This window comes from Scophthalmus maximus, chromosome 12 (genome assembly GCF_022379125.1).
Source record: "Scophthalmus maximus strain ysfricsl-2021 chromosome 12, ASM2237912v1, whole genome shotgun sequence".
In the NCBI taxonomy this organism is placed as follows: Eukaryota; Metazoa; Chordata; class Actinopteri; order Pleuronectiformes; family Scophthalmidae; genus Scophthalmus; species Scophthalmus maximus.
This window is the reverse complement of record NC_061526.1, coordinates 1,368,113-1,384,995: the sequence shown is the minus strand read 5'-3', so window position 1 is coordinate 1,384,995 and position 16,883 is coordinate 1,368,113. Positions and strand designations below refer to the sequence as shown.

The 16,883-nt window shown below is 42.4% G+C and overlaps 1 protein-coding gene across 3 annotated transcripts in view; it reads right to left on the bottom strand.

The window, feature by feature from the left end:
- LOC118319395 (ADAMTS-like protein 1) overlaps positions 1-16,883 on the bottom strand; it is an 82,272-nt gene that overhangs the window by 167 nt on the left and 65,222 nt on the right. Inside the window, exons 4-15 of one of the 3 annotated variants that reach the window (XM_035649769.2) lie at positions 12,111-12,156; positions 11,487-11,723; positions 10,054-10,180; positions 8,927-9,001; positions 7,713-7,870; positions 5,671-5,782; positions 4,915-5,053; positions 4,751-4,801; positions 4,453-4,657; positions 3,340-3,487; positions 3,141-3,225; positions 17-2,441 (exon numbers count right to left, since the gene is read on the bottom strand). In XM_035649769.2, coding sequence (XP_035505662.1) covers positions 2,297-2,441; positions 3,141-3,225; positions 3,340-3,487; positions 4,453-4,657; positions 4,751-4,801; positions 4,915-5,053; positions 5,671-5,782; positions 7,713-7,870; positions 8,927-9,001; positions 10,054-10,180; positions 11,487-11,723; positions 12,111-12,156 — 1,528 coding nt within the window. In that variant the 3' untranslated portion in view covers positions 17-2,296. Of the gene's footprint in view, positions 1-16; positions 2,442-3,136; positions 3,226-3,339; positions 3,488-4,452; positions 4,658-4,750; positions 4,802-4,914; positions 5,054-5,670; positions 5,783-7,712; positions 7,871-8,926; positions 9,002-10,053; positions 10,181-11,486; positions 11,724-12,110; positions 12,157-16,883 lie in introns of those variants that run through there. The other 2 variants (XM_035649778.2, XM_035649785.2) reach the window with 2 other exon arrangements.

The following is a 16,883-nucleotide window of genomic DNA, read 5'->3' as shown; positions in this document are numbered from 1 at the left end:
AGAGTGCAGAAGAATAATAAAGCAAGAACGTGTGAGACGGACAGATGTATAAAAGCCCACTTGATCTTCTGATTTAATTGACACTCTCAGTGGGATTGTAACTGTCTGGGGAACGCACATAAAAAAAACCACTGGCTTAAATTAAAAAGCTCAGCTCTACGAAGGATCAAGGAGGGGAAATCTACATCACACCATGTTTTCCAGAATTTCCACTATGGTTCAATGATGTTTAGACCTGGTGTTTGAGGAGATCACAGAGGCTTTTCCGATGTCATTCTTTCGTTCGTTAACTACTCACGCAATGATGTAGCAGTGGAAGAATCCTCATGTGAAAATATTGAAATACAAAGAGAAAACAGGATTCTTAACACTACATGCACCGGATACTCTCACAATATTTATCTGTTATTCATCTTTGGTCCAAATGGCTTTGATTAGATGGTTGCCCATTTCTGTTGCAGATCCACCAGCAAGTTTAAGAGCTGACAGCAGACAATGTGAGCCAAAGGCAGCAGGACATGCGTGGGTGAGAGGCTTCCCCAGTTCATCACCACATGGTGTTCAGCAGATGCCCTGTTCAGGGCTGAGCTCACCACATTTGGATTTGTTCCGCCAATATAGTATTAAAAATGTTTTTCTTAAATTAGTGCTTATACAAAGGAGTCTTTAAGACCAAAGCCACAAGCTGAATGGACTACGCTGAATTACCATTGTCACTGTGCAAAACAGAGGTTACTGAATTTCCCCTTGGGGACTTTCCCCTGTCGACTGAAAAAAACATGAATCATGAAGTCTAATTTTGTACAATGAAAAAGAAAATATATCTCCAAACCAGCTACACTAACTCAAGACAGAACGATCTTATGATTGTGAATGGTGGAGTAGTTGCTTACTGATGCACATTTAAATGCTAATAAGAAGAAAAAAAATGGTTTACCTGCTTACGGTCAGTGACTAAGGATCTCTTTGACCTGAACTAAAGAACAATGGGAATCAGCAAAATTCCCGATTTCCACTTCTACATCAGTTACGATAAGGCTCCACTGTATTAATCTCACCTGGACTTGGAATTCAATACGATGAGTAAGTCAGTAATTTTGCTAATCTCTGTGTGTAGCTGACACAGACAACCATTTCTACTGGCCGTGGCTCAGGAGGTGGAGTCGGTTGTCCACTAACCCAAAGGTCGGCGGTTTGATCCCAGCTTCCCCAAGCCAACATGCCGTTGTGTCCTTGGGCAAGACACTTAAACCTAAATTGCCGTCTGAGGCAATTGACTTGTCCTGTATAGACTAGAAAAGCACTACAGTATATAAATATAGTCCATTTACCAGAGCTGAAATGGTCCAGTACTGCACATTATTAAAAGTACCACATCAGTTTTCTACAGCAGTGTACATGTAAAATCACAGAGGTAACACTAAGAAGCCTGTTCCAATGTGTAGCATTTTTCCTTGGCCAAGTAGTACGTGACCACAACACAAGCGCACCCTGCTGTTTTATAACATGCCTCAATAAAGAGCTCATAATTACAGCAAAACCTGGCTCGTTATGAGATCTTAAGGACTCACTGTGTTTTTGGACAAACAAATGAATCACCGGCAGTTGGACCTTGGAACGGGAACAACAAAGTCAACATGCGAACCCGAAGAAATGTTTATCTTCATGTGCAGTTAAAGAGCATCTGTCAGTTCAAAAACAATCTTGGTTTCATTCACGGAAGGAAACAACACTTTTTTGTAATATCTGCCAAAGCCGTAGTCTAATCATATCAATTAAATTTCCATCACTGGAAACATTTTATTTACTCATGGTAGTGGTAATGTGAATAGAAAGAAAAGAAGAAAAATAAAGTAAAACTTGGCCAAGTCATGGGACATAGATGGGTTTAATTTTTCAAGCAGTTGCACAGTGGTGGTTCAGGGCAGGCAAAAGGCCTGGCAGTGGAAGTGCAATAATTCTAACACAGGAATTTCCTTCTACTTCCTCTCACATCCGTAACCTGGCCCCATATGGTAGGCAGATATTTTTGTTGGCTTGCGAGTGACCGCATATTATACACAGATATTTATGTGCTTTTTTTTTTTCTTCTTTCTTTTGCATTAGAGAAATAATCACATGTTTTGGCGTTTTTCTCTCTCTCTCTCTCTCTTTCTCTCTCTTCCCACATCGTGCTCCAAAGATAAGTCAAAGCAACAGCTGTTTTGAAATGGCTAACATGGTTACAAATACAAGTCATGCAAGACACTGGGTAGGGTCCAAACATTGTCCATCTTTAGAGGACAGCCTTTATTAGTCAACTGATATGTGGGACAAGAACATCTGGAACATCTGAGGGCTTGCTGAGGTAATGCTGGTGGCTAGTGACTGAACAGTCCAATGGTTTCCAAAGAGATGTTTTTTTCTCTCTCACATTCAGCTCCACTTTGACCTTAAACAACCTGTAGCAACAAACTCATTACTCAGACCTCACAATGCACATGTTCATAGAAGCATCGCAGCATCAGACGTCTATCCTACGCAGGGGTGGATTCTTCTGTGTTTGTCCTGACAAAACTGCTCTGCCGTCATTTGGTTTGCACAGGTGTGAAAAGAGACATGCACTCCAACCGGTGCATATTTTGAAAAGTGCCATAACAATAGGGGTTCAGACTTCAGACACAGAGTTGACCAAAATGACACCTGACATGAATACAACCGCGATGCAGTGGTGGTTTTCTTGGCAGCCCTTGGTCTTGTCTACTTCAATTTTGCCTCCGGGTAAATCTTAAAACTCTGAACTCTGAAAACTGTAGTTTAAGCTGTGTATCTGGGACCTGACTTTTGCCTCTTTGCCCCTGCGGAGTGACAGTAATTCTTGAAGAGGAGAAATAAATGCTCTTGGTTGAGAGGTTTACATGGTGAGGGCCTTTTAATGGTTTAGCACCTCTGACAGGAAAGTGAAGTATCAAACGGGCAATGTGATCTGGGTGACAAATGTGTTAGGATTGTACAAAACTGCGGAGATTAATAGAAAAGGTTTTCCAGTCAAAGCTTGGAGAATGAAGTTTCTTCTTACTGGTATTTCACACAACGAAGAGACAAACAGGGATGAAAAAAGTGTGATCTCATCAACATCCCTTTTTTGTGTTGGTACTTACGTTGGTTCCTCCGTCACTGTTATCTCCTCCTCCAGCTCTATTGCTTGCTTATGCCACACAGGTTTTGCCTCAACGGGGAGCGTATCTAGAGCCGATGACACCCCAAAAAAGACACTGGTTTGACTTCACAAGAGAAATACGACTTTATCTTAACAAATAATTGACGTTTGGAGGTCCGAACGTGGCAAACCCAGCTAACCTATGGACTTGTAGCAGGGCACAGTCACCAGGCACTCCTCCTTGATGTGGGGTTTGGTGGTGGGGTTGCAGCCTCCAGCGTGGAGTCCCCTGTGATCGATGCATAACACCACCCTGTAGCGCAGGCCCTGTCCACAGGTCACCGTGCACTGATGACGACAGCAAACAAAATCCATTAATAACCAATCAACTGACAAGAATTGACGGCCAGATTAACAAGTTGAGCCCTGTTTCTATGATCACGTCCTCACTTGTGTTTAACAGAGGTAGCCTTCGACTTAAGGGAAGCAAAAGAAAGAGGCCTTCCAAAGTTCTCTGCTCAGGAGTCCACTTTGTCCGTCCTCTGCCAAAACAAGCATTTAAAATGCAAAGGAAGAATGTGCTGGGTAAACAGCGCCCCGGGTTTTTCAGGAGGCTGCGAATCGGACTACCTGGGCCTGTACTTGTGCCTGTATGAGTGGTGAGGTTTAAAAACCCCCACGAGGGAATCTTGTGGGGGGCATTTATGTTGTAAGCGGCTGAAACTCTATTGCATGAGTAAACGAACCGAGAAGGTCAGATTGACCCGCACGCACCATCCTAATAGCCTGGATGTGAATGGCCCACAGTAAGTTAAAGAACTCCATGTGTGCTGTTGACTTAAGGGGTTTTTATTTAAGCTTTGTATGTTTTGGATGGCGCGTTCAAGGGAAAGGGTGGTGAAGGACACTCATGGTGGGGTTAGCGCTGCTTCTCTTAATCACGCAACAAGGTTAGGTTTCAGCTCCAGCTGAATCGTGTCGAGGACGCTGGTTGAGGTCTGGAAGAGCTGACAAAATCACAGTTCAGACTTTCTAGTGAGTTTATATTTGTTTCACCCGTGACAATATATGTCTACATTTTTTAACCTCAAGGGTTAATTGAGACCCACTGTATCGACCTCCAGACAACCGAGACAAATCAACCCATTTCTGATATTTCCACAGAACACAAAGAAACATCTCTTTGCTTTTCGTTACTATGATTTGAACTTTCTCACCATTTCTGACTTTGTGACGCTTTGCAGCACCTAATAAAAGCCAGGGACCTTTGAAAGCCTCCAATTTTCTAAAACGGATTAACGAAGAGAACCTACGGGTGACCACTCCTGCGCCAGCCAGGTGGGGCAGTCAAAGGCGTTGCAGGGCTGCAGGATGGGCGTTTTAGGGGAGTAGAGACACTTCCACTCGTCAGTCGGCGTGATGGTTCCCTGCATGTCTTCCTCCACACAAGACACTGAGCGACTCTGGATGCCCCCGCCGCAGGAAGTGGAACAGGCCGTCCAGGGACTGCTTTCCCATCTGACATGGCCAAAGTTTACATGTCATGAAGAGATTGATGAATTCTGGGAAATATCAGACTGTGTGATCATCTCACAGTACTTGAGTACATACCTGGGCAGGGGGTGGTAGAGGTCATATGGCATGATTTGCTTGTAGCCATCGCTAAAGGGTTGAATCAAATGAAAGAAATCAGAATTTTAAAATATGCTGCTGACAGATCTTTGACGTAGATGTCTGTACTTAAATTCAATCCCACTAGAGGTCTGGTCTCTAACCTGGCCAGGCAAGGATCCATGTTGCATTCCTGCAGTTTGGGTTTGGGTTTGACGTTCTCTGGGTAGTAATGGCAATACTGATCCACAACCACTCGGCCGCTGCGCAGGTCAAAGCATTCTGCCGAGGTCAGCTGGTAACCTGTAGACAGAGAAATGTCACATATCCCAGCAGGTAATATTGTCTATTTACTGGAGTAATAGTTCAAAACCATCCATCCATCTATCATCTATACTGCTTAATCTCTGAAGGTCACGTGGCAGCTAATCCAGCCAATCCCACCTGACATTGGGTGAGAGGCAGGCTACACCGTGGACAGGACGGCAGCATATATCGCAGGGTTAGGGCACAGTCACAGTCACACATATGCCAATGTAGCAGTGGCAAACCTTCGCCGCCCGCTCATTCCGCGACATTCGCGTATGTTTGACCATGTAGAAAAAACAACCATTCACACTCACATTAAAAACTTCGGGCAATTTTGAGTCTCCAATTGACCTAACCTAACCGCCATGTCTTTGGACGATGGGAGGAAGTACTCAGGAGTACTTGAAGAAAACCCAGAAAGTCTGTGTGGGACGGTTTAAACCTGACCTGCCGTCAGGTTCAAACCCAGAACCTTCGTGCTGTGAGGGGCCAGTGCTGACCACTGAACCACCATATCGCCCATCTTTCAATCACTTGGCTGAAAATAGAGTTGGCAACTATCAAGTACCAAGTTCCGTCTAATAATGCCAGTGGTTCAAGGATGTGCCTACCTCCACCACATGTGACAGAGCATGGGAAGAAGTCGGTCTCTCTCCAGCGATGGATGATGGGCTGGTAGTAGATGTACTGGATCACACTGTCTGCTCCATTGGTAAACTGTACCTACACAAACAGTGTTCAGGGCATGACTTAACTTTTATAATTAGACAGGCAACGATAAGTCAATTAATCAATTAGTTGAGCGAAATGCTGGAACATTTTCTTTCTGTTAATCTTTAAAGGAATTTCTAAAAATGGTAAAAAATTCATTTAAATTAAATTGTTTGATGATGGTTGGGTTTTTAAACTGGTGTTTTCAGATCATTTTCCAGAAGTTTTCTGTCTCAGCTTTTAATTTGAAACAACACAACAACTATAGGACAAGCTGACATTTTAAATTTGCTAACAAACAACCACTGTCAATTATTCCTCAGTCTGCCCCCTTGACACTGTCACAAGTCATCAGCTAAAAATCAGTCAAGATCTGAGATTGGAGGGAAAAGGCAAATGCAAATGAAATTATAGCAGCTTAAGCAATACCAGCAGATGACCGAAACATACTGGTGCCTATTGAGAGATTGTACATTTCACTCATTTATTTCACTCACAGACATTCGAGGAATTTGACCCTCAATAACCTGATATGGTACTTTCTGCTCATTCAGAGGTCAAAGACCTGCCAACAGGACAAATAAAAATTGTTGATGATTTATTTTTGTTTTAGTCAAATAATGAATACACATTGTTTTTATTTATTGTCCGATCCTGAATCGTGTTTATGAGGGGGACGTTTTCACATGTTTTCCAGTCCATGGTCTGTATAATTTGGTCTGTTAATGTCCACTCTGCGGCCCCAGTCTGGGAGTGTTGGTTTGTGAATATGTGTGTGTGTGTGTGTGTGTTGTGTGTTTGTGTTTGTGTGTGCGTGTGTGTGTAACAGAGCCTGTGTTCCACTCCTGAATTAATGACTTGTTATCACACATAACTAATATGTGACATTTGATAACAAGAACCTCTGATAATATTTCTGAGGCCTTCATGAATCAAATCCAAGTTTCATCAAGTGTAAGTTGACAGCAAAATTGGCATTATTGAGCCTAGATTCAAAATTGAAAAGCTACTATTGTTATCACTGCTTCGAAAAATATGTTGACCCTCATTTGCATTGAATATTTCAATGGCACACACATTATCTGATATCTTTAAATATAAACATCCAATATCGAATCAGCTTTGAACTCTGCCTGACTCACAGGAGTTCAGCGGGAGTTCATGGCAACAAGAACTTATCGGACTACAGTTTGGCCGGGGTGCACAATTTTCAGAGCTTTGCATTGCTAAAACTACAGTTTTGAGTTAAGTGGCGGAAAAGAAAGCAAAAATGTCCCCATGATGTCAGTTAGCCTGCAGGGCGAAGTCGACTGGGATCGTTTGCGAGGCAAAACTCGTAGGAAGCAGTCTGAAGGCTGCTGGTTTCAGTTAAATGAGAAGGCTGTCACAGAAGTTGCTGAAGTGACGACTTTACGCAACAAAGACTTTCCAAAATAATCTTCGAACCTGCAATAACTGATTTTGTTGCCACGTTGATATGAGAAACATGTCAGCAAACAGTTGCTTATCTACACATTCAGCATTTGGAGTCACGCATTTTGGCAACCTAATCAATTTAGGTCCAATGTTCCTTCTAGCTTAGCTCTGGTCAGACTCCACCTTCAGAGAAATATCGGTCTTTTCAGCTGCTAAATGCTCCACTACGATCACTTGTGTTGTGGTGCAGGGAAGGTTTTGCGTACAGATGGTTTCATCGGGAACAAACAGCTGCCTGTTGACGGGACACAGTGCTGATCGGGGTGTTGATAGTGAAAGAGCACCATGAACCAAAACTATGAGCTCATGGAAAGTAACGTGAAATGTTGGACAGCACTAAGGAAAACTGAAAAGTGGGGTGATCATTCTTTGTGGGTTCATCAACGTGTTTCATATAACAACATGGTTTGGTGATATGAAAATATTGATCATCTTAACTTGAAGTACGACGTATTTGAGGTCTTACTTTGACTGTGAAGTCCGCTCCAAGCGGGCCAACGATTCGCAGGATCTCCTTATCGGGAAGATTCTGGTAGTCCAAGGTGGTGTTGTCCAGGTGGTACTGCCCTGATGTATCAAAGACCAGTTCACCTTTGACCCCTTGTAGAGTCTTACTCTCCACATCTACAGAGTAAACAGAGGAGACAGCTAGAGCACAATGGACACAGGAAAGGGGAAACCGCTATCAATGGGACTTTGGTTTCTCCTAAATTTACAGTATCATAGTAAAATCTCTTTCCTCTTGTGTACTTTAAAACAAAATAAGTGTGAAGAAGTGATTGAAATGTTGAGCTACTCAATGGATGACTTTCATTCATCTCGGGTCTTCAGTCAGATCCAGTTACACACATAGATCACAGAGTGTCTGTTGCGTTTGGAGGCAAAGAGACTTTGGCACTGCCAGGAGACTCGTGTATGTCTGCGAGCAGGCCAGCGCTGCAGTGAGCTTTTCCATTGTTTGACCTCCTAACAAGGTCTAGTGTGATTCCAGCAAAGACATTTAAACAAAAACAATGGGGGGAAACACAGGAACGAGCGGTAACCAGCACCAGTCATCATCTGCCGACAGATGGTTACAATTTAAGTGCGCGTGGCCAGAAAGAATGGGAGGAAATATCTAATGAAAAATCTGTCCATTCACAAAAAGACGCTGTCGGCCTGGCTCAGGAAACGGCCGTAGAGCGAAGGATAGGTACAGAGCTGGAACATTTGTTATCAATTTTGATTCAGTGGGGAGTTTGCTGCCAGTACTTTGACATTGGTGATATTTGCTGGATGTCTTTCATCTTCTCAGAGCCGGAGCAAAGGGGAGAAATAAATTCCTCTTCTGGTTATTCTGCCCTGAGTCACTTTTTAATGAGAGAGCCTGAAATGTAATATATTTGTCCATTATCAGGAATAAAATGTTAATTATAGCATGTTATTTGGGTGAGATATTTATTAAAAAGTTTCAAAAGAAAGCTCAACCAAGTATAACATTTATAATGGGGAGGAAACAAGAGATATTCTTTTTGAAACATCTAAATCATAACATGACCTGCAGTAAAATTCAAATAGCACATGCAGAATAGTTGGGTTAAAAGTGCAGTGTTTGGCAATTGAAAACTAAAAACTGCCAAAAGTAAATATCATGTTCAACTGTTTTGGATGGAAGGGCACCCTGGACCTACCAGGACTTACACAAGTGATCCGGGCCTTTCAGAACTAGACGCACATGACGACTCTTATAGGGGATGGCGACAACTGTGTCCTCAGCTTGGGTGAGACAAACAGACAGGGAGAGAGAGATAGCATGAATTTTTATCTAATCAGTACTTAATGACATGCAGTAAACCCTGACAAACTCAATGTAAATATGTTTTAATACAAAGTGAATCAAGCAACAGACTGAATTGACTAGCGCAGGGGTTCCCAAACATTTCAGCCACTGAACCCCAAAATAACGGTGGAACGGCAGAAACTTGCGACCCCCGTTATCCCCAGAGGCGGTTGGCGCATACAAAGGACACTGATTTGAGGTATTGCACAAACCTATGTGCAAATGTTGCAATGTTTCCTGTGGTGCTGTAACCTGACCCCAGGGGTCATGTGGGGACAGAGAAAATTGCAAGGCTGATGAGCATTTAAATTCACATTTAATAAGAATTTTTATTTTTTTAAAGCCTTTATAACAAAGTATGCTATTCTGATTTCTCGAAATCAACATGCAACCCCCTCATTTGTGTCCCGCAACCCCCCAAGGTTTGGAAACCACTGGACTAGCACAATGCAAGGCACTACTCCTGGCAAAGATTACATTGATAGATATATTTTTTATTTATTAGTTATATTGAAACATTTGATACTCTAATTGAACTTCCACAACATAATTACATAACTAAAACAAATGTAAAAAAGTAGCTTTAAAGTGTCACCCTTACAATTTAGTATTGTACTTCGCCGAAGTCAGAGGGCTCCAGTTAAAGAGATTTTAGAAAAGGATGGTCAAAATCAATGTGGAGGCTGAGATATCCTGTGAGTCTAAAATGGGTCACGGTCCAAAATCATTAAATCCTCCACTTGCCATAATGTAACCCTTATTATTTAGTATCTTTCATTAGATCTACCCGGAAAGTGCTCATGTCCTTTAAACTCAATATTGTTTCCTTTTAACTGAGCCCAACCCACGACAACCCAGATGAGATTGTGTGGGAGTCATCATACAACTGTTGCTCAGCCTAAAGTAATGCACCTCATAACTGAAGATTATACCTTTAAACAGAGTTCCTCTTTAGAATAAACAAAACTTCGGAGAGAAGATTCTTTACCTTTTCCTGAAGCATGCTGGGATTTGTAGTGTCCTCGCACAAGTCGGCAGGATGAGCCATCTCCACTGCAGACACCACAGTTGTCCTCCTTTGTCGTGCTCCCCAACTCATGGTCACAACCTACAATCTGTGACACAAACGGAAAAATGCAACCTGATCACCAAAACCCTTTTCTACTGATCCTTGAAAGGTTTAGAAATGGTATACATGTATATTAGGGTCATGTGCAAAAGAAGTATGAAAAGTACAGAAGAAATACAAAGGGAAATGAAAACAAGTTGTGGTGAAAGAACACATCTTGGTTTTGTTAGACCTTCATTTTTAAATTTTAAAAGAATGTCTTTCCTCATACCATGTAAATGTTATAATCAAATGATCCAAACAACCTTCTGGTTTCCTCCATATTCAAACCACTTCTATTGTTTGCATTGTTAAGATAGCATGAAACATCCGCTGTGAGCTGATCATGGCTTTTGAAAAAAAACAGTTCCCCCACTGCTTTCTATTAAATATTATCTTCAACCATCCAACGTTGATTGATGGGGGTTTTCCGCAACCTCTGTCGGTAAGGAAAACCAAAAGCCACAGTGTGATTTTAAGCATTGTAAGAGAGTACATCAAAATCCTTGTGCATCTCTGCACACACATTGCCTTGGGACATAATTCCATTCAACCGGGAAAATATGCAGTCTCAACTATTTCCTGGACTGCCAGTCAAAATCCCAGTCAACTATTATTCTCCATTATTGCATATTGATTTGTAAAGCAGATGGCATGATGTTAGTATAAGTCTACTGATGTCGCATGTTTTTCCTTTGATTTATTTACTCATTAGCTCTTGCAAATGCACTGCAAAGTTGCAAATTGTAAACCAGCCAATATGCTGTGGACTTGACAAATTAAATATACAAACATGATTATGTTTTAGAAAGAATTTCCCTCTTTGCTGCCATTCCATGCTTTATCAGATTAAACTGTAGAACCGTAAATATGTTTTCAAATATGTCTAAATATCGGCCAGATTTTTCATTAATTGAAAGTTGTTATTCTATCAAGCAGCATAAATACTTTGCACATATATGCGCTGCATCCTCACGTTGTCCAAGACTGCCTTCAGTTTCAATGAAGGCTGTGGCTGCTCACACTCGCTGGAATGCGAGTGTACTCTGAAAAATGCATTTTTCAGATTTTCTCAATAGCAATTGATCTAAATCACATGTTTTGGTTTCTGAGAAGTCTCTCTTGGGTTCCAAACATTGTGCAAATGTCCTTACACTGAAACAGAGAGCAACCTCTCTCACAATATTCCACAATTTGGCTCCTTGTTATTTCCACAATTTGGCTCCTTGTTATTTCCACAATAGAGAAGTGGCAAGATATTAACTCTTCAGCGGCGGAAAAAAACAATAAAAGTCTCTGAGTCAATTTCCCACCTGGCAGACTCCACTGATACACATGTCCAAGGACTCGGTGTAACAGCGGGTCCCATCCAGCACCTTGGGCGCCAGCTCCACCACAAGGCCCGAACCTTTGGCTTTGCACTTGAGAGTGCAGGGGTTGTCCGGGTCATTGTACACAGGCAGCCACTCGTGGTACTGACCCTGGTATCGCACGTCTGCGTGGGCTGAACACTGCTGGGCACGGAAATCCCCAGCCTCTGGGGGGCAATCCTGAGGGCAACACAGACAAGAATATTTCAATATGTGCACTATATGTCACTCAATTGAAAACGTGTAAGGTAAGTGGAAGGAAGACTGTTAATGTCACAAATCTTAGTGGTCCAAATCTTGACTGCTGCATGCAATTACCAGATTACAAGATTAAATGAAAAGAACATGGAGTTCGACGTTTCCCCACCACAACTTCTCACTTTCTTTCGAAAAACAGGATCCTAGCTCGCAATGTTATACCTCTTCGCCATAAACCCTGAGAATATTTTCACAGTTCCACCACACTGAATTCTTAATCACAATATGCCGTATCAGTTTATCTCAAGAGAAAAACACTTGAAAGCTCCACGGACGTCCATTACATAAAGATGAGTTCGCTCAACTTACCACATTACTGCATGTGCGATATTTGATATTCTGCCCCTCGCAGGTCCTGCAGATGAAAAGACACGAACATGTGGGTGAACTGGCCTTGGGGGCAAATGATAAAACAAACCACAATGCATACAACCGACCTGGCGGCTGGAATTTCAACCATTGACTCTCATTATGTTTTTGAATTGCTGAGCCGTGGGTGGAATCCTGCAGTGACGGTTTGGCAACGTGCTTAGAACGTATTCACACAGTGTGACTGTCCATAAATACAAAAGGTGAATAGGGTTTCAGAAGAGGGGATAGCAAATTGTGATCAAATTCATTATTTTTGCTTTGCATATGCCACTGAGCATAATGAGCTAAATTTAAAACCATGTTTGGTTTTTCTTCAAACAAACCGGATTTGTGATAAGTGTTTTATTTCCATCTTTACAATAAAGACCATTATCCTTTTACTTCATTTTCTTTGTTTAATTAGATCTGTACAGAAGTGGTTGAGGCTGAAGGCCAACTAACCTGCTCACAATGACAATGCTAACACAGAGGTGGATGTTTAGCATGATGGCATTCACACACATACAGTGCCCAAAATTATAAGGGCGATGCATGACCTAACAAGAGTAACAAAAAATAAAATACAGCAACGAGAAAATTTCAGTTTTCAAAATAACCAGGAGAAACGGGAAGAAGAAAAAAATGAAAAACAGAATAGGTATTGAAAACAGTATAGTACACGGCCATTTGTCATTGTGACCAGTCTTTAAACAAATATTTGCACGGCACAAACAGTGGTAAAGCAGACACAGCAGAGCCCTCTGGTCTGTGTCTGCTGAACAGATTGGAGCAGTTTGGATCACGACTTTGTGCACGACAGTCTGCAGTGTCTTTGCCCAAATTATGGAGTTAACCACTTATTGAAAATTAGGATTCCTTTGTGCTTTGATGCAGAGTGATGATAAACCATTGATGGTGACTATGATAGGCCAATTATCCAAGACCCCAGTGGAAACTAATCAAAGGATACTCTTTTGAGTTTGGAACTTAAGAGGAATTCCAGTGTCATTGGCCCTTAGCTAATCTGGAATCATGATTGGAGATAACGTTGCAGGGTTTGGACTCACGGATGAACGAGGGCTTAAGGATTTTTTTTCTCGATATTATTCCAGAAAGCAAGAGTAATGAATGTGGACCGTGTGGCATGGCAAGAACATTAGACCCAGTGACAAATTCAGACAGTCTCCACTGCCAAGCCAAAAAGCAGGTCATGGGGCTTGAACCCAATCTAGCGACTTTTAAAAGACCAAGAGTCGAAAAAACAGGTAATAAAGATCTGGATCAGTGTTTTGGAAGCTACAAAGCGGAGGCTAAGCAGAAGCAGGTCCAGGACTCGGGATCCATCATGGCGTCATCATAGGTTAAGGAAAAAAACGACTTGGTTGAATAGGCAGAATTCCTGGAGCACATAACACATAACTCACAGACTATGACCCTGTATTTTCTGCCAGATATGCACAAAAGTCACAATTACACTGAATTTGCTGATCAGCTAATAACACACAAGGCTGCACATCGAGTAAAACTACCATCCAGCAGGCCAATAACATTGTCAGAGAAGAAAAAGAACCAAGATCTATTGTAACCATGAAAAACAAATCACAGCAATAACTTCTTATAATGCTGGATATGTAGTAAAATGGCCCTCACAATGCCCATATACATGTCATCAACTGTTCCTGCTGGATTGAAAGTAATTGCAAGCATGACTCCGCAACCTTCGCCATAATATTGATACACTTGCGGCAGGTAGACACATGAAAATGTGGCAGAGTTTGTCAGGCTTAAAATATGCTCATGCTGTGAGCTCTGCTATTGATCAGCTTCGGGAAAAACTTGAGAAATGAGTAGCAGACTGCGAAAAAATTTGCTGAGTACATTCTTGCTCCCCAGAAGATAAACTTTCTTGATTTTAATGACCCTGTGGCTGTCTCAAAACAATGTACATGCAAAAAATAATCTACTATGCTAGTGGAATGGTTTTGGGGATGTCAATAACGGATTCCCCTCTTTGATGCAGAGTTAAATATCTCAACACCGATTGGACAAATTCCCATTAATAATTTGGATACACTCCTTTTCCCCCCCTAAGATGAAGGCTACACACTTCGTGATCTGATAATCTTCCTTTTACACCTCAATGAAGTTAATATTTTTGTTTAATAGAGATGTCTTGACAATCATGCCATACGAATGTGCATTGACATTCATCTCCCACCCAGGGGTCATTTCTTTGATGCATGGCTAAATATCCCCTACATTTAGGACATTACCTTGAGATACAGCTGTACTTTGAGTCCAGTGCTAATGGCCAATGCTGCCTCAATGATTCATTTCAAAAACTCAATCCGAGATAAGTTTGGATCCTATGGAATCTATAGTTTTTTGTTGGGGCTCAGTGGTACTGTAAAGAAGGGGGGGGGGGGGCGTTTGGCACTGCACAGGCCACACAGAGGGTGGTCCCCTATACTGTAAAGGCAGACTCATAATCATGGTGCCAGTCCCAAGGTAATTAGACAATTCATTGCCTTGGAGAAAATTCTCTTTTAACTACCGAAGCCTTTAAACACAAACCATAAACACAGCTGTGGCACGCATTTAGTGAAATTCCAAAAACGCCACAAACATTTAATGTCACTGCCTGTAATTTCTGCAAATCAGTGACCCAATGAATAGTAAAAAAACAACAACAACATTGTTTTTGCAACACTTATACTTGACTGGTTCCTTGAACCCTGCCTTGACTACTGATCTTTATTTCCTGATGGTGTAAAGTTATCAATGGCTATATGAGTTCCATTTTTTCCCATTTTAGGCCTACTCTCAAAAAAGTTGAGAGAGGCCCCTTTGGATGAAAAGAAATGACCAAAAAAAAAAAAGACTAAAATCTTAAGTGTTTGCCAACCCTGAGCCTCATAAATAATAGAGCAAGGCTTTCTCTTGCCATGACACCCAATCCATATGTCCACACTTGGCTATGCTGTTGTTAATAATGGTTGATCAAGTGAAGTGTGTTGTGCGGGTGGGACTAATGAGGGCCAGGCGATCTGTGTTTAGTCTGTACTTGTACCCTCTGCATGTACGTTTGGGAGGTTATGTAGCATTTTCGCAGTAGCAGTCCTTCACGTCAGAGTGTGTGCGTGTGTGTGTGTGTGTGCGCTTAAAGGTCAGAGAGTTGGAGTGGTATTGGTTTGGAGGGTGTTGCAGGCCCACCTTCCAGCCGCTCTTTCCAAGGAGTCACATACACACACACACACACACACACACACACACACACACACACACACACACACACACACACACACACACAAGGTGCCTTGTGCTGTGCTTTTTTAATGACGCTGTTTGATCTGCCACCCGGGGCCAGGCTACTGCTCCCTCATTCCCACGCAACAGCGGGGTGAGGTGGGGATGAGGTGGGACGGAGGTTCCTACCATTTCCTGAGGAACCCCATACATGACTGCTAATGCCAAAGGACACACAGATTGGTAAACATACCCGCCTGGAACTTCATGAGCATGCACGTCTACATATACATACACACTCCCGACCATCCCACACAGACCTCAAACCCCAAACACCTCTTAACACGTCAACTGCTTTTACAGCCAGTAGCAATCGGAGGTTTGCCTGACCAAAAAATTCTGGGCAAGCAAAGAGAAGTGGTAGCTGCTGATACCATGAAATGTACTCCTCAATGTTTACAATGCAGCACAGAGGGGCGGAGGGAGTCTGTCACTTTGAATTTGAGGTTTTGCCTGCCTTACGCTTCTCAGCTTGGTTCTCCAGTGCCAGTGCAGATGGATTCATGGTTATGGACAGCTGGAAGCATCTCATAGTACATCTCGGTTGTGACCTCAAGTATGATATTTGCTGTTTTGTCAGTGTGTGTCTGCGGACACTTGCACTGTTTTATGATCTCACTGGCTGTTGCTGTCACTGCTGGTGGCTCCCGCTGGATCACCAGACAGTGAAACAGGCGTGATCTTAGCAGCAAAGCGGACTGGCTACCTTAACTGAGTGAGCGATACTTTCTGGGAACTGTAAAATACAGGAATCCAGTGAAGTCACCCTCTAGCTATTTCCCAGTCTATAAATGTGACAACAATTCTATGGGAAACATACCCTCCGTCTGTCTCATTTTTCTTCTTCTCCCTCTTGCTCCTCAAATCCATTTGTAATTGGCCACTTTACCCAGAACACTCGTCCCAGAGCTTTAATCTTGAAGCCCACTGGGTTTGGTTTTAAGTCTAACCAACTGGGTGACTTTGGCACAAGGATGAAAGGACAGAGAGGTCCAGAGTGCAAGTTCCAGTCTTAACCCAAGATGATGAGCTGTGGGAATTCGACCAAGGTAGGGCCAACGTCCTGCACAGAACGCTATCACAGAAAAGAGCTATTAAAAGTGACATGTGCTTTGGCAAGAGGACACTGATTGTCATGCTCTGATCTGTGAAGAGACACGTCCTGGCCTTTACAGAGAGTCAGATCCCTATTGTCACTAATGAATTAAAAAATTAAGGCTCATATGGCCGCCTAGACATTTTAGGAGGTGGATGGGCATGTGATCTAAGCTGACCCCCAGGGCCATTTAACAGTCACAAAACAGTCATATGCAATCACATTACATCCCCATGGGAACGGAGCGATTGATGAGATTTACTCATACTATTAGGGACGCTGTCTGGATTTATTTGGCAGAACAGCTGTGAGTAACAGAAAAAGATCCC